The sequence below is a fragment of the Haliotis asinina genome, chromosome 5 (genome assembly GCF_037392515.1).
Source record: "Haliotis asinina isolate JCU_RB_2024 chromosome 5, JCU_Hal_asi_v2, whole genome shotgun sequence".
NCBI classification, from domain to species: Eukaryota; Metazoa; Mollusca; class Gastropoda; order Lepetellida; family Haliotidae; genus Haliotis; species Haliotis asinina.
The window spans coordinates 1,968,795-1,992,423 of NC_090284.1; the positions used below are offsets into that span (position 1 = coordinate 1,968,795).

General features: G+C 43.1%; 1 protein-coding gene across 4 annotated transcripts in view; it reads left to right on the forward strand.

The window, feature by feature from the left end:
* LOC137283565 (uncharacterized) overlaps positions 1 to 23,629 on the forward strand; it is a 34,465-nt gene that overhangs the window by 2,752 nt on the left and 8,084 nt on the right. For all 4 annotated transcript variants that reach the window (XM_067815130.1, XM_067815134.1, XM_067815133.1 and 1 more), the window contains exon 2: positions 11,594 to 11,747. In XM_067815130.1, coding sequence (XP_067671231.1) covers positions 11,594 to 11,747 — 154 coding nt within the window. The remainder of the gene's footprint in view (positions 1 to 11,593; positions 11,748 to 23,629) is intronic.

Sequence of the window (23,629 nt, forward strand, 5' to 3'; positions counted from 1 at the left end):
GTACGGTTTGACTTTCGCTGGGGGTTGATACGGTTTCGTCTTGTTGGTTGATAATGCAATCGTGATCTTCTGTAGGTGTTAATGCGATCTGTGAACAGAGATCCTGATATGTGACTCTCTGTGACTCAAGTCCTCGCCTTGCTGTGACTCGTGTCCCCGCCGTGGCCAATGTTCTCGCTGTGACTCATGTCCTCGCTGTGACTCATGTTCTTGCTGTGGGTGATGTCCTCGCCGTGCTTTGACTAATGCCAGTGAAATTCGATCAGAATATAGCGCTCTATTTTGGCATACATAGCATCCTTTCATGAATGACACGTGTTGAACACGACCACCCGTGTGAATTAGGAGATAAACATCATGTGTTGGCCAATTTCCGGGTGTTATTGAGTATTTGAAGCACGGGAATGCATTTGGAACCGACGGCGTCAGGCGGAGGTTTCAAATGAAATATTCCCGTGCTTCAAATACTCAATAACACCCGCAAATTGGCCAACACATGATGTTTATCGACATTGTAAACACAAAAGTAAACCAAAGGGGTTTTAGTGTCTGCACTCGTTTACATCGAATACGGACACAGCAGTGAAGTGTCATCAGCTGGCCGTTTCAGCTGGTTCTCATGGTAGCATCTGGAGTTGCTCATTTGTGACGTCATTCTAACTTTACGTCACAATATGATTTGAATGACGTCACCACTGTCGATGACACAACAAAACAATTGTTTACGTGTCAATACGCGGTGAATAGTCTTTCAGTTTCCGGGAATCTAATACCATTTAATCATGTTTTTCAATCAATCAGATTACAGAACACAGTAACTTTTGGTTTACAATGTCCCGTAGTTTCTTCATAGACCACCATATAGCTGGAGGACGGCTTGAAACAACCACCACCAACAACAACGATCTGGATGTTGCGATATCTTTAACACATCACATAATACACAGACTACAATTGATCTCCCGATATGTACAATCAATATAAACATTTGATTTTCCTACTGTTTGGACACATTGCCTACAGTCAGCTGTCGGACAGTGACAAACGATGCGCCATTACAGAGTGAATGTTTTGTGAAATGACACAAGACGCTTGGCTTTGTTATTTAGATTTCTATATTATACACCTGTATAGGAGGGTGTTTGCTTTCACAAAACATACGGCCTCGTGACGGTATGCTTTTTCCAGAATCAATAAACACCATCAGCCTAGAAGCACCTGTTTTCCATGAACCTAGACATGTGTAGCGTATGGCTAAAAGCACCGAATAAGGACGGAGAAACACCTGTAAGATATGAGCCGACTACCACCTGCATACCACGGACCTAGAGGCACTTGCATACCTCGGACCAAGAAGCACCTGCCTAAAGGCATCCACAGCGCTGTCCATGTGATCACCAGATAACCACTGGCTCTAAACTTGTATTGTTGCTCATATTTTACGAAATTATAGGAAACATACTTACTGCAGCAGTGACATAACACTTTATGTGAAGCCCTAGTCCTCCATCCCTTAATATACAACATTACACCCTACCCTAGTCCTCCAACCCGTTATATACAACATTACACCCTACCCTAGTCCTCCATCCCTTAATATACAACATTACACCCTACCCTAGTCCTCCATCCCTTAATGTACAACATTACACCCTACCCTAGTCCTCCATCCCTTAATATACAACATTACACCCTACCCTAGTCCTCCATCCCTTAATATACAACATTGCACCCTACCCTAGTCCTCCATCCCTTAATATACAACAGTACACCCTACCCCAGTCCTCCATCCCTTAATATACAACATTACACCCTACCCTAGTCCTCCATCCCTTAATATACAACATTACACCCTACCCTAGTCCTCCATCCCTTAATATACAACATTACACCCTACCCTAGTCCTCCATCCCTTAATATACAACATTACACCCCACCCTAGTCCTCCATCCCTTAATATATAACATTACACCCTACCCTAGTCCTCCATCCCTTAATATACAACATTACACCCTACCCTAGTCCTCCATCCCTTAACATACAACATTACACCCTACCCTAGTCCACCAACCCGTTATATACAACATTACACCCTACCCTAGTCCACCAACCCGTTATATACAACATTACACCCTACCCTAGTCCTCCATCCCTTAATATACAACATTACACCCTACCCTAGTCCTCCATCCCTTAATATACAACATTACACCCTACCCTAGTCCACCAACCCGTTATATACAACATTACACCCTACCCTAGTCCACCAACCCGTTATATACAACATTGCACCCTACCCTAGTCCTCCATCCCTTAATATACAACATTGCACCCTACCCTAGTCCTCCATCCCTTAATATACAACATTACACCCTACCCTAGTCCTCCATCCCTTAATATACAACATTACACCCTACCCTAGTCCTCCATCCCTTAATATACAACATTGCACCCTACCCTAGTCCTCCATCCCTTAATATACAACATTACACCCTACCCTAGTCCTCCATCCCTTAATATACAACATTGCACCCTACCCTAGTCCTCCATCCCTTAATATACAACATTACACCCTACCCTAGTCCACCAACCCGTTATATACAACATTACACCCTACCCTAGTCCTCCATCCCTTAACATACAACATTACACCCTACCCTAGTCCTCCATCCCTTAATATACAACATTACACCCTACCCTAGTCCTCCATCCCTTAATATACAACATTACGCCCTACCCTAGTCCTCCATCCCTTAACATACAACATTACACCCTACCCCAGTCCTCCATCCCTTAATATACAACATTACACCCTACCCTAGTCCTCCATCCCTTAATATACAACATTACACCCTACCCTAGTCCTCCATCCCTTAAGATACAACATTGCACCCTACCCTAGTCCTCCATCCCTTAATATATAACATTACACCTTACCCTAGTCCTTCATCCTTTAATATACAACATTACACCCTACCCTAGTCCTCCATCCCTTAATATACAACATTACACCCTACCCTAGTCCTCCATCCCTTAATATACAACATTACACCCTACCCTAGTCCTCCATCCCTTAATGTACAACATTACACCCTACCCTAGTCCTCCATCCCTTAATATATAACATTGCACCCTACCCTAGTCCTCCATCCCTTAATATACAACATTACACCCTACCCTAGTCCTCCATCCCTTAATATACAACATTGCACCCTACCCTAGTCCTCCATCCCTTAATATACAACATTGCACCCCACCCTAGTCCTCCACCCCTTAATCTACAACATTACACCCTACCCTAGTCCTCCATCCCTTAATATACAACATTACACCCTACCCTAGTCCTCCATCCCTTAATATACAACATTACACCCCACCCTAGTCCGCCAACCCGTTATATACCTTTCTAACCCAAATTTTTATAATAACACTACAGTCTGGTGCTGGATCTCCCCCTTGTCTCGTGGTGTGTGTCCAGTTATCCAGTAGATAGTTTATGACTCCTGCAGATTGAAACATCACATTTCCCTCGGCCTGTTACAAGGCTACAATAAATCTAATTGTTGATCTGATGTTGGTGTAGTACACATAATCACACCTCACGATACTTTGTTGATAGGAGGACATGGGGGTGTGCCACAAGGTCTTGAGTTCAAGTGAGCAGGTATCAGAAGATCATTACGAAGGAAGTGAGGGCATGAAAGTAAGGGCACACAAGAATTTGAACATCGGTGCAAAGTTGATCTGTAGTTTGGAGAGAGGAGAGGGGTATTACACTAACATCATCAAAAGGGCACCAGTATAACGCCATAAGAATAGGTGGTTTGCAGGGACGGTGAAAACGATAGGTTTGTGACGAGACGTAGGTCGAGACAATTTACGGTCTATAGGAGAGACTGGAATGCGGAACAACGGCTTCAAGAATAAAGCGCATCAGGCTGTCATCCAGGTTTAGATGGGTCACTATCACTATCACTATCACTATCACTATCACTATCACTATCACCACCCGGAAAGTGGTAGAGAGTGTGTCAATTACAAGGTTGTGGTCAGACGAGGAATGGGACCGTTGAGGCGTAGGGGTTGAGGACACGTGTGAACAAGGCAGCCGACGGACGGATCTATACACACTATAGTACGACCTAGCAGACAATATTACGATATTAACCCATAGCTTATGTAGTGGAGATTCGCATGCGCAGTAAACCATCACCGGACTAAATGCTGCAGTATACTTTGTCCTTAGTCGTAATATGCCTGTTCGGTAGAGTGCGATAACCGGTAGAGTACTAGTCGTTTTCGTGGTCTGTAGATTAAGATATATTTACCGTGGACAGTCACAGTTTGATATCAATGTAACAGAGTGTCTCTATTGTCTGACACATTCAGAATGGCAAGAAATCATCAGGAACTGGAACAGACATGCATACGTATGTATATGCAGGTATATGTTAGCAATTGAAGGTATAGGCAGGTAAGTGTAGGCATATGAAGGTATGGATAGGGATAGGATAGGGGCTTCATTAAAGACTTCCCCTGACCATTTGCAGTGGACTTCTTGGAACGGAACTTGACACAGTTATGAACCCTTCTCTACCTAGCTGTCACCAAGAGTGACACATTTCTCCCATTGTTTCATACAGCTATAAAGACCTTGCTTGTAAAATTCAGTAGGTTGCGTATCAAACCATAACTTGACTTCTGAAATCAGTGTTTCATCATCTGGGAAGCGTTTCCCCTTCAAAAATTACTCCATAGTTGGAAAAAACGAAAGTCAGATGGTGCACGGTCAGCAGAGAAAGGGCATGTGGAAGGACTTCATACTGACAGGACCATGCTTCTCTCTGGGTAATGCCAGAGTCGTGTTCCTGCTTCTGAACATCTGCGGAACCTGGGAATACATCTGGCAGACACCTTTTACAAATTGTCATTAATGATTTTTCCCCCACACCCTACACTGATTTTGACATCATGGGTCGATTGGCGTGCTGTTATCTTGTGTATTTTTCTTTCAACCTGGCAGTCTCCACTTGACGGACAGTGTCTTCATCAGTGGCCGAATGATGTCGACCAGGAATGGGTGCAGTTTCCTCAGATTTCCGACCACATTTAACTGGCGATGCCAGTGTTTAACTACGTAATACAATGGGGCATCCTCTATAAAGGATGCCGTCATTTCATAAAGGACTCTTTCGGTGTGCGACCTTCAAGTACTAAAAAATGATCACTGTTCGGTACTCAAATGGCTCCATTGTTACACCTTACTACAATGTAACGCTTGTCAAAGAAATACCTGTCATAGTTCAGTCCTGAACATAACTACATGACCCATAGACATATGTGTCATTACTCACATGACCCATACACATATGTGTCATTACTCACATGACCCATACACATATGTGTCATTACTCACATGAAGTGTGAGCCACATGTGAAAAGTGGGTTAGGGAAATCTTTAATGGAGGCCCTACGTATGTCGGTATATGTTCAGTATGATCAGTTACTTGTGAGTGATTTAGCAATACCGTTCCACTTGCAATACAGATTAGTTAAATTTGCGTGTCATTGTTGTTATGGGATAATGGACATCTAAACACCATGCAAGCAGTATGCCTGGAGGAGGGAATCATACGGAGGAGTCTCATGCACTGAAATTCCATGGGTTCCATACTGGGTTCCATACTGGCCAACTGAAGTTAACCCTCTGCTACACTCGGTGCAGTCGGTGCAAATTTTAACGTCTTTAAAGTCAACCCTGATGTTAACACTCATATTTAAAAGGATCAGATTGAAAGACCAAATGACTGCGCACCGACTGACAGATACTTACTGTCAGAATGTTAGGTAAACACATTTTGTTGTTTGACAGTAGAGTGGACAACAAACGGGGAGAGGTTGGTTAAATCGACGGTAGCAGTCAGCAGTCATGTTGTTGAGACAAGAACACATTCTCTCGCAGCCTGGAGAGAAGGGCTTCGTGAATCGACATAGATGGTTTAGACGTCTCGAATAAAACCACGACATACTGTTCAGATGAGATTTCACAAGGATCATACATCTGGAAGTTAGTGAAACTGGAACAGTAGAAATCAGGTGATATGTTTCTCTGGTCGTTAAGTACGTAGTGTGATATGCATCGGTATATCACCTTTTTAGATGCGTTCTAGCCCGCCTGTAAAACCATCATAAATCATCGGCATCTATCGGATGTCTTCGCTGATCCTGGATACTCCCAGATTAGGCGACACGAGGGATAATGGGAGATGACGTCACGTAGATTGATGGCAAGCTTACGTTGGCTTGTTCATTTAACGCTGAAACTAACTATACATTTACTGTAAGTGTGGAACCCATGGACCAGATGCTTCCCAATACTACTGAATTGTGTTGGCGACCTTAATTGGACAAACATGTTCCCATATTCATTTTTTGTGAATAAATATGTTTAAACCAGTTCAGTTTTATGCACAAACACGTTAACTACGACTGGTTTAATATTATGGGAAATATGGTGGACCGTTTTCTAAGCACGTGCGCTGAAATGAATTTATTATCACACATTGCATCCATGTTGATTTTATCAATATTTTAAAATGATGTATAATGATATAATAATAAAACAGTGAAAGTATACAAAATGCACTATTTATGGCACAGCAACCACTGTACCGTGACAACACGAGACTAACCTAACGTTGGTACATAAAACCTAGATATCTCAACGAGCTCAATGCCGCCAGCTGTTGACACAAGCAGGTGCCTTTGGGCTCGCACGGCCGTGCTCTAGGTGTCGTGTGTCGCCGATGTCGGAATGTTCTCCATCTCATTATGCAAATCCCCAGCGCACTATTAAGGGTCTAATCTATATCCAAACTATTCTAAACAAGATACACCACGAAACAGTTCAGAAATCCAGACACATTAACAGGACATAGGACTATTGGCTATCTGTATTAAACCTATCATCAGAATAACAGAACATGGGGCAATCTGTATTAAACTCATCACCAGAATAACAGACCCTGGGGCAATCTGTATTAAACTTGTCATCAGAATAACAGACCATAGGGGATCTGTATTAAACTCATCACCAGAATAACAGACCCTGGAGCAATCTGCATTAAACTTATCATCAGAATAACAGAACGTGGGGCAATCTATATTAAACTCATCACCAGAATAACAGACCATAGGGGATCTGTATTAAACTTGTCGCCAGAATAACAGACCCTGGGGCAATCTGTATTAAACGTGTCACCAGAATAACAGAACATGGGGAATCTGTAATAAACTTGTCATCAGAATAACAGACCATGGGGCAATCTGTATTAAACTTGTCATCAGAATAACAGAGCATGGGGCAGTCTGTATTAAACTTGTCATCAGAATAACAGACCATGGGGAATCTGTATTAAACTTGTCATCAGAATAACAGAGCATGGGGCAATCTGTATTAAACTTGTCATCAGAATAACAGACCATGGGGCAGTCTGTATTAAACGTGTCAACAGAATAAAAGACCATGGGACAATCTGTATTAAACGTGTCATCAGAATAACAGAACATGGGGAATCTGTATTAAACTTGTCATCAGAATAACAGAACATGGGGAATCTGTAACAGAACATGGGGAATCTGTATTAAACTTGTCATCAGAATAACAGAACATGGGGAATCTGTATTAAACTTGTCATCAGAATAACAGACCATGGGGCAGTCTGTATTAAACTTGTCATCAGAATAACAGAGCATGGGGCAATCTGTATTAAACGTATCATCAGAATAACAGATCATTGGTCTATCTGCATTAAACTTTATCACCAGAATAACAGACCATGGGGCTACATTCGATTGCAGGAAAAATGTTTCTTTTCACGTTTCTGTGGCCATGATGATTGCAGTACACGGAGGTACACCTGCACGGAAGCAAAGGAAAGTACACACTTACATTACGTATATTATACGATCGTTACAAGGATGAAAACAGACCCTGATGGAAAACAGACCCGCAAATAGCAGCTCCAAGTAAACACATCACCATCCTTGCGTGTTTTGTCATCAACAAATATAGGTGTACCTTTTCTGTTTCTGTTTTTATCTTACAAAACACGATCTGCTTTCATTGCTTTAGATATTGGCGCTGTTGTGAAGCTTGCAACAGAAAGTATTGAGAAAAATACGACAGATTCCGATCAACGTAAACTGAGGCAACTCAGGAGACTGTAATATAAAGAGTGCAACGTTCACCATCCTCACAACTAATACTTCTGATGGTCCGTATAGTGCCAGCAGTCACGTCCCCTATAGCTCTAACCTTTATGGACCTGTGAAGGTCCGGGTCTGAAAACTGGCCTTCTGTAACCCGGAAGAATCGACTAACAGGATCGGATGGTAAGGCACGCTGACTTGGTTGGCACGTCATAGCTTTCCAATTGCACAGATCGATGCTCGTGCCGTTGATCACTGGATTTCTTGGTCCAGACTCAATTATTTACAAACTACCGCCATATAGCTGGAACATTGCTGGGTGCGGCGTAAAACTATACTCACACACAAACCTATATGATTGACTGTTTAGGGTAAAGAGTACTTTAGCCTCCACCCTAAGTCGACTATACCTGTACATAGGGTAAATGGGTTAGAAGCCAGGGGCCCGTTTCACAAAACTCTCGTAGCCTAAGATCTCGTAAGTTTTCTCGTAGCCAATGTACTTCCTATACTGTAATACAGGAGCTACGGATGTTACGAGAAAAGTTACGAGATCTTAGGCTTACGAGAGTTTTGTGAAACGGGGCCCAGACCACCAAAAGGGTGAAAATGTGGTGCAGTTCTGGCGAACGAATGGGATGTGGTTTCTCCCAATCAGGAAATGATTTAAAGCCGGCTGTCATCAGCTACCGTGCGTGACGACCGCGTAGAGGCCTTTATGAGGTGCAACATATCATTCCATATGGCAATACTTCAACAGATAGCGGAGTGTTTAGATTTATTAACTCTGGTTCGGATTAACTGATCTTCCGCAAAATATATAGTACGTCAACGTCAAAACATAGCCTGTAGAACCGTAATGGTACACATCGTCTCTATATAACGCCTTCATCACCGGATGATGGCGGTCATCCACGCCACAGGTGCCCATGCTCTCCGGGGCAGAATATTGCCCACAATGATAAAAGTTCGCATATATGAATATCAATCAGATGATATCAGCCTATTCTTTTACAACATGCAACCTGAGAAGGCAACAGCTGGTGTCGCCACTGAAGAGGGAGTTAAGATAATGCGTTCACTCGGAATAATGTTTTACAGATATACCACGTGCTGACTACTATAAATGCGACATTTTCGCAATAGATTTCTCGTCTATGGGCTTCTTTTCTTGAATAATATATGGTCGCTTGTTAAACAACTTTTATCCTAAGTTGAATAAATTTCTGAGATTTATATGTGCAATTGGCAAGTTACAATTATGAGCATTCGCAATCTTAATTTGACTTTATTTGATTTACCTTTTCATTTAAAGTGAAATTTATCGATACTTTGCAGGGAAGACTGTAATGTGAAATCTGAAAGCAGTCTTTTGCCAAAACATCAAAATACGTGAGAAGAGAGAATACGTTTTATGACAGCACATGGATTTGGGCCATTGTATGAAACTATAGCTTCTGCTTCATCGATGATCTGATATGTTATTACATGACCTGATATAGTACAGACATTAGATGGTATAGTTTACTCATGACCTTATAAAGCTCTAATAAAGCTCAGTCAAGACCTGCTATAGTTCAGACATGATCTGGTATAGTTTAGTCATGACCTGATATAGTTCAGACGTAATCTGATATAGATAATACATGACCTAATATAGTTAATACATGACCTGTTATAGTTCAGACATGACCTGATATGTTTCAGACATGACCTGATGTAGTTCAGACATGACCTGAAATATTTCAGACATGATCTGATATAGTTCAGACATGGCCTGATATAGTTCAGACATGACCTGATATAGTTCAGACATGACCTGATATAGCTCAGGCATGATCTGACACAGTACAATCATGATCTGACATAGTTGAGACATGACCTGATATAGTCCAGTCATGGTCAAATAGCCATCGCCCTTCCACTGACTTACGCACTCTGAAGTGTAGACAGAAGAGGTCAGTGAACCACCTTCGTGTTTAAATCTATGTTGAAAGCTTCAGAGTGAAGAAAACTACCCGCAGGTTAGACGTGTTTCAAGAGGTGGGGCTTCAGCATTCCCTCTCTGTGGATCAGTTCCAGCCATTGGGTTGCTTCTGTTCACAACATCGAGCATGCGTCTCACAACTTTAGGCTCAAACGTTCATCTATCAGACATCATTTATAATTTACAGTAAGGCAACCAGATGAGACAGATTTAGGCCGAAACATTAACACTGCACCCAGTTGTAGCACAGGGCAAACATTGTTTTCGTCAAGCAGAATCACTTTACAGTAGACATACATTACTGCATGTAGTGTTTAGCCACAGTTGTAAATGAGCTACATGGGCGATTCAGGAATTTTGAAAGGAGGGGGTGAAGAGGAGGGTCAACGATCAATTGGGATACTTTGACATGTGTTAACCAGGTCAGCGAGCCTGACCACCCGATCCCGTTAGTCGACTCATGACAAGCATGGACTCTTAAGACAAGATGTATTCTAACCCGGATCTACACGGGACACTGGTAGAGGAGAACACATTTACCCTATTTACGAGCACCTGGTGTTACTTCTGTTTCATATAGTTTCAGTCACTATCTTGCCATTGCGGCTTATGGAAGCTCCGTGTGTTGTATAGTCGAGACTGGTGAATCTCTGACTGTGAACTTTGATGTATACAACATTCAAAGCCCCGATTTAGTTTTCAGAACCTTAGACATGTAGATGACGTATCGCAGTTTGAAGGATTGCTGACAAACGGTGTCCAAGGAAAGTCCCTTTTCTTCCGTGTCATGCGTATGTTCTTTTGCCTGTGTTTGAGAAAGTGCTACCGTCAACACTATTTCATATATTCATAAACACATGTTTGTTGAAATTCTGCAGCGGGTATGAGGACATAAGGGTATGAGGACTCCACTTATATGCTATTTTGAAAACGACATCATGTGGTATTATTTATACCGACATTAACAACAAAACACTCAAGACATGTTATATCAGCGTTAGAGCTTGGTGTATTTTGATATGGCCATAACAACGGCAATCGATGATGTATGTTTACACATGGACACCAGTACAAACACAACGTAGCGACACATATTGGCTTCACTTGAAGGTGAGGGTTGTCAGCTTGCGTCAGTCAAACACGCCATTGCACAATCTACGTCTTCTTTGCTGAATAGGCTATTCTTCAGATCACATGAGAACATGCAATGCACATGACAACGCGTATGCTTTATGATCCTCCGTGATCGTGGGTTCGAATCCCGTGTCCGTTTTTGTCAGAGTAGGACCTACAATGATATAACTGAAATAACAGAAAAGCAAACTTATCCAATCGCTTACTCCCTCGTTCCCTCACATAAACGATACAGTTATAACATTCTGTCTTCTGCTTCAGCAACACAATGCACGTTCCCCGAGGAACTCCGTGGACCCTGGAAGACGAGCACTCTGTCGACCTTGAACTTCACAGACACGACCGTGACACCGCTGCTGTCTTCTGGCAAGACAATGTCGTGCTTTCTTCATAGAGGGACTAAATATGTAGTCAGGTGGGACAGTGTACAACTGTATTTAACATGGGCCACAATAGTAAGTCGTCATGCAATTGTATTTTGGGATAACATTTTGTTTCTTGTCTCATCACACAAAACATGGTTCAATGCCAACAAGATCAGATGTTTGTATAATCCAGAGATAATACTGTTGATAGATGGTGTAAATGCACCTCGCATCTAATATACAAAATGTCTGTGGGTAGCTACTTGAAATGATAGGTCTCGATGTAGTCCTGTAGCCAAGATGCAGCGTGGGTAAGTGATCTGAGGTCAATAGTCAACAAGGTTAGACAAATTCTAGATAAACACATATTCGAAGTCGGCTAGATATACACACGTATAGAGTGGGCTAGGCATACACATGTAGAGTTGGCTAGATATATACATGTAGAGTTGGCTAGATATGCACATGTAGAGTTGGCTAGATATGCACATGTAGAGTCGGCTAGATATACACATGTAGAGTTGGCTAGATATGCACATGTAGAGTCGGCTAGATATATACATGTAGAGTTGGCTAGATAGATACATGTAGAGTCGGCTAGATAGATACATGTAGAGTCGGCTAGATATACACATGTAGAGTTGGCTAGATATATACATGTAGAGTCGGCTAGATATATACATGTAGAGTCGGCTAGATAGATACATGTAGAGTCGGTTGATATGCACATGTAGAGTCGGCTAGATATATACATGTAGAGTCGGCTAGATAGATACATGTAGAGTCGGCTAGATAGATACATGTAGAGTCGGCTAGATAGATACATGTAGAGTCGGCTAGATATGCACATGTAGAGTCGGCTAGATATATACATGTAGAGTCGGCTAGATAGATACATGTAGAGTCGGCTAGTTAAATACATGTAGAGTCGGCTAGGTAGATACATGTAGAGTCGGCTAGATAGATAGATGTATAGAGCCAGCTAGGTATACACGGCATACCGTCGGCTATTATAGAGGCGTCACATACACAACCATTAGTAGCTGACGTGGGGATTATGAAAGGAAATCTATACCGGCCATAATATCACTACTTGCTAGCTGCCACAACTCGGTTTGGGGCGTCTCTCTGTGGTGGTTTGGCTTCCTATGGTTCACACAGAGGGATACTCAATGCTACTCCCACGAAGGTCGATGTGAAACCAGAGCGGCACTTGTTTGTGCATCGCCGGGTGGCTTTGTCTACGTACATTGATAACACTCGGAGGTAGATTACAGAGACCATCCCGAAAAGACCAGACTTCAAATATTGGGCAACTAAAGCAAAACAAATAGTGCATTTTGTGGCGCAACATGTGACAATTGGCCATCAAATACACGTCCAAAAAACATACATACACCTCTACCATACGTTATTCACATATAGAAATACATTAAGCTTCTATCTGTAAACTTATAAACTATTTAAAAACGCCAACCCGTACATCTGAAACAGAAATACACCAATCAAGTACACACACACACACACGCACGCACGCACGCACGCACGCACGCACACGCACGCACGCACGCACGCACGCACACCGACGCACGCACACCGACGCACGCACACCGACGCACACACACACACACTACAACTGTGGTAAAAAAATGTAGAATAGCTAGGGGTACAATAACAGAGCACTTTTTAAAGTACGATGTGGCTGTACGTAAAAGTAAAATTATGTAGTTTTCTTGTTGGAAAGAAGTTTGGAGATGTAACTATAAATTGTATTACATTTATATACTTATTCTATCTCATGATTTGCACTTCTCTCTCTTGCTTCAACGCTGAGTGGGACCAATAGGAACTTTATCTGTAGGCATCTCTTTTCCATACGCTCGTGTTCCCCAGACTGCTATAGAACAGATCCCTAGTCCAATGCCCAGCATGCAGCAGCACGCTCTCCTATCTACCCACGTGACTACCTCAGAGTGATCATTCTCTTCTTTGAGACACTGCTGTAATCTGGGTAGCGGGGAGCCAGGATGGTCATACGTCCCATGAGATAGGATAAGTATATAAATATACAATTTATAGTTAAAATTTCCAAATTGTTAAACTTATCTTTTCTGACGATCTGCATCGTACTTCTGATTTACGAGTAGCTAATGCTACAAGAAAGAACGTTTTGAACGTTATCTGTTCAAACCGATCATGTAGTAGCCCATATTAACTGGATACCAACTGACGATGACGAGGTCTGAACCCCCTAGACTGGTCAGCAAGTCTGAACGAACGAAGCAGATACGGATCTCGGGAGTAGTAGACATCTTGGTTCTTGGTTGTTGTAGATGGAACAGAATTAATGGCAGCCAAGCAGGTTGAGAATGTAATACCTTTAAGTTTCTTCGTAGCCCGTAAATGCTGCAGAAATTCAGCAACAACCTGATGTGATGCAGTGATGGGAGTATTAATTCTCCTAATTCTACAGCAATGTTTATCGTCATAAAATGACCGTGTGGATGTCCTATGCGCAGATGTTATAGTTGTAGCTACTCTGAGAGAGTAACCCTTGGCTATTAAAGATTTCTGTAAATGCGCCATACGTGTAGACTGAGATTTTGTGATGACTAATGGTACACGTCCGAATGTGGATTGCGAAGTAAGTCGTTTAGGAAGGGTAGCGGTACTGGTTTTTGTTCTGCTATTTTTTAAGCTGACAAACCAGCTTCTCGCTGGCCAAAAGGACGCAAGGGCACACGAATCTTGCTGGTTGCAAGTAGATTCTGAACTACCTTGGGAAGTGCGGTCGGGGGAGGAAACGCATAAGCGTTCAGTCCCTCCCATGATATGGCTAACGCATATTGGTCCCACGCCTGAGGATCTGGATCTGGGGACACGAACCGTGGAAGTTGATGGTTGTACTGAGTGGCGAATAGATCTACGTCTGGTCGAGATACCGGGTAGATCATTGACTGGAATATCAGAGGCAGTAATTTCCACTCTGTTGGTGATGGCCGTTTGGGGCGTGACAGGGCGTCGGCTATGACATTCCTCGCCCCTGGAATGTATCTGGCTCTGGCCATAAGGTTGAAAGAATCGATTAAATGGTAAAAATGAAACGTCCACAGAAACAGAGCTGCCGAGCGTTGATGATTGACCTGTTGTCTGATTGAAGTAGTAGATGGGACGACCAGAGTTTTGCGGCACTATTCTGAATGGCGAGAATGCTTGGCCACTTGATGATGACAGAAAGTGGGCGCCACGTGCCTCAAGAAATGAATTGACGAACAGGTGACGAGTCTGTGTGAAGGGCACCAAAAGGACTCCGGTGCAAACATTCTGCGAAGAACGAACAACTGGTCGCAGTTGCACGGTAAGACGAATCAACTCCCTGGGGTTGTACGGGCATAAGTCAGTGCTTGTGCCAGCGTCAATAACCCCAATAACTCCTGCCACAGCAGAGTTCTGTGTGAGTTCAATGACGAAGGTAGAATGCGTACAATGTTGTCCCATCTACCCGTGGGTACAAACAGCATGGCTAGTCGTGTGTCATATATCCTGCTCATCGATAAAGCTCTCGAATGTCACACCCCGACAATACAGGTAGCTTATGAAGTTATCGGTTTGGTTACCCCAGTAAAAAGCAATAGGGCCGTAAATATGCCAGCGGCAGCACCCTCCACTGGTAATGACGCCCCTTGAAAGAGAATCAAAGATACTTCCGATGGTCTGGATGTATCAGGATGTGAAGGTAGGCGTCTCGCAGCTCGAGGGAAATGAGAGGTCAAGCAACTCTTGCTCAACTCTACAAAGGGAGATAGGAACGTTCAATTAGTCAAGCTGCCATGACAGTGCTAATGGAGTGCTGAATGTAGTAGGCTCGGCGCATGGAGATTGTCACACAATCTACAGGGACGTTCACATTGTAAACGAATTGATCGGCAACCTGAGGAATCTTTGGTTGGCCGAACATAAGTTATGGTCCGCCGGGGAGGAATAAAAACATTAGATCGCTGCCTGGAGACCACCCGGACATAACTGCACTTACCTCTCAACTCAGTGTTTCAACTAAGGCAGAAAACCGAATTACCCCACCCAAGATCAAACCGTTCTCGGGTGTTTCTGTCACGCTCGATATGAAGTCTTTTTCGGCTGACTGACAAAATCCCGACACAATCACTCTTACCGAGAATTGCACTGTTTATTGTTACTAGCAGTTGAAGGCTGGGCTTGATATGTGACTCATGGAAACAAGACAAGTATGCCAGGACACCCCAGGTCACTTTAATCATCAAAACTTCCCGTAAACAAATAGTAGTCCACTATTTGTAAATGTTACCCACGATGCAACAGTAACAAAAATCCGGACAACACGGTCTTCGGTAAACCGGGCAAGTCACAACCCATATAAACAGAGTTAAGCGATGCTGGATATTTGACATGACATCACCGCTACCATGCGCAGAAACTTGTTTCAGTGAAGCGTCGCAGAATATTCTTGGATAGCAAACTTATTCAGTAATGCCCAAACGGGTGGTGGTAGAGATGGTATCTGCACCGAAGGGTAGATTCATTGAACCGAGTGATTAATTAGAGGTGAAGATCGGAAGGTAGATTAAATCTAGAATCAGATAAATGCCGGTTACGGAGGAGACTTGAGATCTGAGATCGTCAGAACATCAAATGCCGAACTTAATGTATCTAGAGGTTAGCGCTACTAACATCAGATGTGAATTGATTGGACATCTTGAATCACATAGCTACTACCTCTGTTCAGCCAGCTAAAAGGGGTACCAGGTGGGATAAATTTAAAACTTAAAGCGCCTAACAAGGTAGTAATTATAGGATATTTATATATCTCACATATCCCCATAACTAGCACATGCCTAAACGCTGGTATCGGCAATCCGGATAAAAACCCAGACTGTCGTTCTTAGAGCATGCCACTCCGTGGTGATAAATACTGACGGTTCATTGATCTTAAACGGCCAAATATGAAGCGATTCGGCAATATGAAGCGATTCGGCCTGGTGAAACGGTACCACATGGTGAAACATTCCGTGATCATTCCGTGATCAGAATCGGCGTTGTGGTTTGGATTGGTTCAATAACGTTTCAATGATCTCAGCCTACGGTGAGATCTAGACAGCCAGATGAACCGGTTCGTCAAGGGGAAGTGTTGAGGTGAAATAGTTCAACGAGGTGAATCGTTTCTGTGAAGACAGTCGTTACGGCGAAACGAACTGCTCTGGTGTGATGAATCGATTCGATGATGTGAGCCGTTCCGGAGATAAGAAACAGTCATATATGGCGAAATGACTCAATGTTGTGATCCAACATGCCGTGGCGTTCAGCCTGGTAAATCTATACGGTGAACAGATTCGGGTAAATTAAGTCGGCGATTTGACGATGATGATCGGTTGTGTGATTCAACGGCAACAAGGTTCGATGAGGTCGAACGACGAGTGGACATCTCATTGCACAATGCCACAAAGGCCTCATGTGGACTCGACCCAACAAAACATTACAAGAAACAACTGTACTCCACGAGTACTGTAGACATCTGACCATGTACACAATGAACTTCCAGCAGCGGTGTCTTCCAACGACGAGCGGTTAATACGGGTCGTTGAATGCAGGGGGGTTGTCGGGAGATCGACCATGCTCTATTGCTCTGTTCTGTCTGCAACCAAACGGAGGAGGCACGTCTATATGCTCTACAAACGTCTTAGATAAGGGATCACATTCCCGACAACGCTTGCTCCCGGTACACAAACCAATACAATCCACACAATACGAGTGTGGATTCGAGGAAGAAATGGTTGTATACGCTATGCACAAAAATAAAGCAACTTAGGATTAATTACTCATCATATATTTCTCCTTTCTCCATCCGTGTTAGCAGTAGAACGCATGCGCAGGAAACCTTTCATTAATGCGTTTCCCAAAAGCCGTGGATGTGAAGTATGGAACTTAGATATTTCTCCACAGCAAGTGCTCTCATTATACATCCTACGTGGCTGGAGGGTGTGAGGTCCTGAATGTTTACAAGCTGCTGTAAAGGTCGTAGACTATATATTAACGCGAGTTAATTCAGCATTTATAAGTAACATTAGGGCCTTACATATTGTAACAAATATTACAGATTGTGTTAGGTCGGCTAAAATATATACGGTCTGGCTAGCAAGAAGGTCTAACAAATATCTCTCATAACGAACAAATAATTAGGCACATAGCTAAGTGAAGTGATGTGACAGTGGGGTGCTACCGCTAAAACGGAATAAAAGCAAACTCACTGACTCACTATAGGGGTCACGCTGACAGTTACCTAATTGCCGTAAATTACTTGCCGTAAATTCATTGCTCTACTAGCAATGAATACAGGCTCCCTGTAAATCCAATACACTGGTCTATCACGTGGAGGTGATAGAGGCTCCCAGACGCAGCCATTTACTACCGCCATTAAAATCTGTACAAGCTGGATCGTAACATGTCAGTCACGTGATAGAATCAATGTAAAACGTTTCACTGAAAATAGATTAAATGTATTTATTACTGAGCCAATACCCGTATATCGAACACACCACCCATTACGCACAAACCTGTGCCAACCGTTTGTGTTTTGCTTTGAATTGTGTACAATACTGTTCTGACGTAGTAGAGTACGCGACTGGGCCAGGGTGGGGTTCTGTTACTAGGTGGCACACGACTCAACGATCGTGTTTCGCCAAATATTAAATCATCACATCAGGCCCCTGGCTTCAGATATCGACTCTGATTCAATATATACTAAGCATCAAAAGAAACGTCAGTAGATATTCCAAATTTGACAGGCACTTTATTCAATTCATTACAGAATGTGATGCAATAAGTGTATGGAAAAACGGTTTTGTTGACAGTTTCTACACACATTGATGAATAACTAACCAGCATTTCTTTGGAATACGTTAACGTTAAATGTCCAAACAGAGTCCTGACTTCAGTACCTCGTGTGACCACCACGGGAGGCAATGACCGCAGCACAACGTCGAGGCATGGAGTGCACAAGTCTATTGATGAATGCCATGGGCACCTGGTTCCACACTCTTAGGAAGGCTTGACGCAGTAAATTAGCTGTGTTTGGTCTTGGGATGACGTCATTCAACCGCCTTTGAATTTCGTCCCAAAGGTGTTCAGTTGGATTTAAATCGGGACTTAGGGCTGGCCACTGCATTACATTGACACCATTCTGCTGTAGGAAGTCTGCTGTAGCCCTTGCAGTGTGGGCTCTGGCATTATCGTGCTGAAACACGTTGTTACGGTGACGAGCAAAATGTGGCATAACGTGGGGTCTGAGGGCTTGGGTCAATGTAACGCGCTGCTGTGATGCCGCCTCCTCTTCCAGGACCAAGATTCTGGAATACCACAGGACCAACTCTCTGGTTTAGGCCAATTCCCCCCCAAACCATGATGCTGGCACCTCCCCATGCGTCCCTTTCCATCACACACTCGTCTGCGTAACGCTGGCCGCGACGTCGCCAAATTCTTGTTCTGTTCATCTGCCGTAGAAATGCAGTACCGACTCTCATCTGTGAAGAGAACAGTTCTCCACTGTCTGTGTCTCCAGTTTTGACGGTACTGGGCAAACTGTAGACGTTCACGGCGATGACCTGGCGTGAGGATTGGTCCACGGTAAGGTCTGCGGCACTGAAGGTTACTGCTGCTAAGACGTCGGCGTACAGTGGAAGTGCTGAGCGGTCGCCCATATGTCCCAATTGTCTGACGTGCTGTCTCAGAGGCCTGTTGGAAAGGAGTCTGTACGTGGCGTCGCACAATGTGGCGATCTTGACGTCTCGTGGTGACCCTTGGTCTGCCGGTGCGGGGACGGTCGTCTGTGTTGGTGGCCCGGAAGCGTTCCTGAAGCCTGTAGATGGTCCGAACATTAACATGGAAGTGGTTAGCAACGGCTTTGGCAGTGTGACCTATGGCTTGGTTCCTCTGAGCTGACGTAAGACGTGGCATCCTGTTGACGTTTTGACGTTAATGTTTCAACCAAGTTTGGGGGTGCATTTTATAGGGCTGGATCAAGAGAAAAGCACGTGCAGCATTTGATGCATGCACTGCATGCAGAACACCGTACCCTCTTCATGTTCATGCTGCGTTTTGGTGGACCTTTCCTGGGTTCGAATTTGTGTTTGGAGACAAATGGTTTTTGTCCCGTAAAGCTTGATTTTCTGACCAAAAAATACAATCACAACATTTGCTAAGTTTTCAGTTTTATGGTCGCAGTAAGGAAACTACCAACCTGACGTTTCTTTTGATGTTTAGTATATGTTAGTCCTTGATTCTCCTGACAGCTGGATACCACGATACAGATATAAACCTGCGGAGTTGCCGAACGCGCCAAGGGAAGTGACCTTGACCTCACCCAGGTTTGCACAGCTTTGTACCAAGGTCATGGGTGTACTCACCATCCAACTTTGTGTCCTTTGTTTATACATCACCACCCTGCATTTTGCCATGTGTTAACATACCATCATACATTGTGGTATTTTGTTTGATACCCCAGCTCTTGATTTCGCCTAAACTTGTTAGGCAGTTGCTTCCAAACTGGTTGAATTGAGTGGGGTGTGTTGACTTCTTGCGATGTACCGTGTCACTGAGATGTTGTTACGTCGTCATTCATGGCGTGTATTCGTCATGTTTGTCAGATACCAACAGATTTCAAAATAATTTGCGTTTCTGACGTTACACGTGTAACAACTTGTGTGGACGCTGTCTAAATCCATAAACCTGGAAGATATTGACATCCTGTCTGAAATATACTGGCTGAAAGAGACACTGTGCAAAATTCTTTTAAAATTGAAGATTTAACCAAAATGAAAGCTTTCCATGTAAGAGTAATTCCATGTCATACGAAGACGGCCTCTGCCTCTTCCGCAAAACCCTTGACAAGTTTCTCGATGACATTGCGACACACACACACACACACACACACACACACACACACACACACACACACACACACACACACACACACACACACACACACACACACACACACACACACACACACACACACACACACACACACACATGTACACACACACAAAGCACTAACAAGGTGGGTATATATAATATGATGATGATGAGAGATTGGTAAAAGTGCAGTGAAAACAGATGAGTCTTGAGCAATCGTTTAAAGGAATTAAAATCCTTTGGATTGGAGGGGCCGAAGGCCGAACAGGTAAAGGATTTCCTTCCAAATTTTGCATTTTGAAACGAGGCACAGAGAGTAGGTTCAGATTCTGAGAAGGAAGCTGTCTTTCTGGAAAGTATAGGTATTCTGGACCTTTGTCATTGAGACATTTGTACACAAAACACAATATTTTGAAGTCATTTCTTGATTTAACAGGAAGCCAGTGGAGGGTTTTCATGACAGGTGTCATGTGGGAGTGCTTGGAAGTTCTGCTTATGATTCGGCAGGCTGTATTTTGGACACTGAGTAATTTTAAAAGCAGTTTCTGTGAAATACCAAACAGGTGGCAATTACAATAATCAGTTCTTGATAAAACAATGCCCATGCGCTACATGGCGACTGATAAGATGACGTATTCTGCCAACGGCTTGTAGATCAAAGAAGCGTATTCTGTAGAACTGATAAACATGGACGTCCACGTCAGTTGTGAGTCAGGTGAAACTCTGAGATCTTCAACAGGGTCCACTGATTGTATCACTGCATCTGCTACCCGAACAGTACTGGTGTTAATTAGATTTGGCAACTGCCCGGATCCAACAACCATCACCTCAGTTTTGTCATCCATGACTTCACATCTTTGGTACAGTCTGTTATTTTTTGAAGACCAGTGTGAAAGTCCTTGGGAGTTAAGTTTTTTTGCAAACGAATGATGGGAAATGCCATGTTAGTTAACTACCACTGCAGTATCGCTCGTATGTTATAGAAATAAGTGGGCCGAGTACCGATCCCTGGGGCACACCAGGGGCCTTATCCTCGGTATATCCCTTGGGCACACCAGGGACCTTATCCTCGGTATATCCCTGGGGCACACCAGGGACCATATCCTCGGTATATCCCTGGGGCACACCAGGGACCATATCCTCGGTATATGGTATCTGGGCACACCACAGCAGACCAAGGAAGATCGTGATTGGATATTATCTAACAGAACAGTCAGACTTCTGTTTTCAAGATAGGAGTTCCACCAGATGAGGGGTACCCCGTGGATTCCATATTGACTCTTGAGTCTTTCCAGAAGGTGGGGGGTCAATTGTATCGAAGGCAGAGGAGAGGTCGAGCAAGAGTAGTTAGTTTGCCTTTATCAACAGCTGTAAGTAACTCATTGGAGACCCCGAGGAGAACTGACTCGGTGCTATGATTCGATCTGTTGGCCGATTGGAATTTATCAAAAAGTAACAAGGCACAGAAAATGATCCCTGTGTAGAAGATTCACTGTTCTCTCAAGTGTCTTTGATATAACTTTAAGGTTAGAGACTGGTCGAAAGTTCGTAAGTTAGTTTGGGTCTTGGTTATCCTTCTTTAACAAGGGGATACCAGGTGCATGTTTGAGAGAGCCTGGGAGAACACCACTTGCCAGACTGCGGTTCACAATGTTTGTGATAACTGCGAGCCACAAGTCTAGGAATTCTTTTACCAAATATGTGGGAATCGGGTTCAATGGACATTTGGTTGGCTTGCATCCAGAAACGATGTTAATGATGTCTTTGTCAGAAAATGGTTGAAGCTCCAGTAGTGGTATACCAGAAAATGGCTGAAGCTCCAGTAGTGGTATACCAGAAAATTGTGTATCAGTAGGATTGTTCATGGGGAACGTCAGTCCAGTAATGGACAGAGCGGTGGTTCCAGGGACGTGGGTTGGGAGTAGGTTCATCTACATCTGTATATCCATCTGTTCTGTAATGCATCGTCCTGTACGTGGGCGATCGGCAGCTTCAGTATTGTCCCGACAACGTCTCAACAGTGCTGTAATGGTGTTGCGGTGTCAGTGGAAATGCACGCCCATCTGACGTTCCACGTGAAAAGTCCTAGTAGCCTCATGACACTCGCTAGTCGGGGCATTGTGTGCAGTTCACTTGCATGTTTTAACAGCCAAGCACAAAACGTGTTGCTAGGTTCCCCTACTTAAACCACTGGCGTCACGAAACTCTGCCCTTGAGTAGCGGAGCTGGATATCGTTAATGTGTGGTGTATATGTATACAATCTAATCCAGTAGTTACTGTGTTTACATCTGTATATGTATATGATCTAATCCAATAGTTACTGTGTTTACATCTGCATATGTATACAATCTAATCCAGTAGTTACTGTGTTTACATCTGTATATGTATACGATCTAATCCAATAGTTACCGTGTTTACATCTGTATATGTATACGATCTAATCCAATAGTTACCGTGTTTACATCTGTATATGTATACGATCTAATCCAGTAGTTACTGTGTTTACATGTTTACATCTGTATGTGTATACGATCTAATCCAGTAGTTACTGTGTTTACATCTGTATATGTATACGATCTAATCCAATAGTTACTGTGTTTACATCTGTCTATGTATACGATCTAATCCAATAGTTACCGTGTTTACATCTGTATATGTATACAATCTAATCCAATAGTTACCGTGTTTACATCTGTATATGTATACGATCTAATCCAGTAGTTACCGTGTTTACATCTGTATATGTATACGATCTAATCCAATAGTTACCGTGTTTACATCTGTATATGTATACAATCTAATCCAATAGTTACCGTGTTTACATCTGTATATGTATACAATCTAATCCAATAGTTACCGTGTTTACATCTGTATATGTATACGATCTAATCCAATAGTTACTGTGTTTACATCTGTATATGTATACGATCTAATCCAATAGTTACTGTGTTTACATCTGTATATGTATACGATCTAATCCAGTAGTTA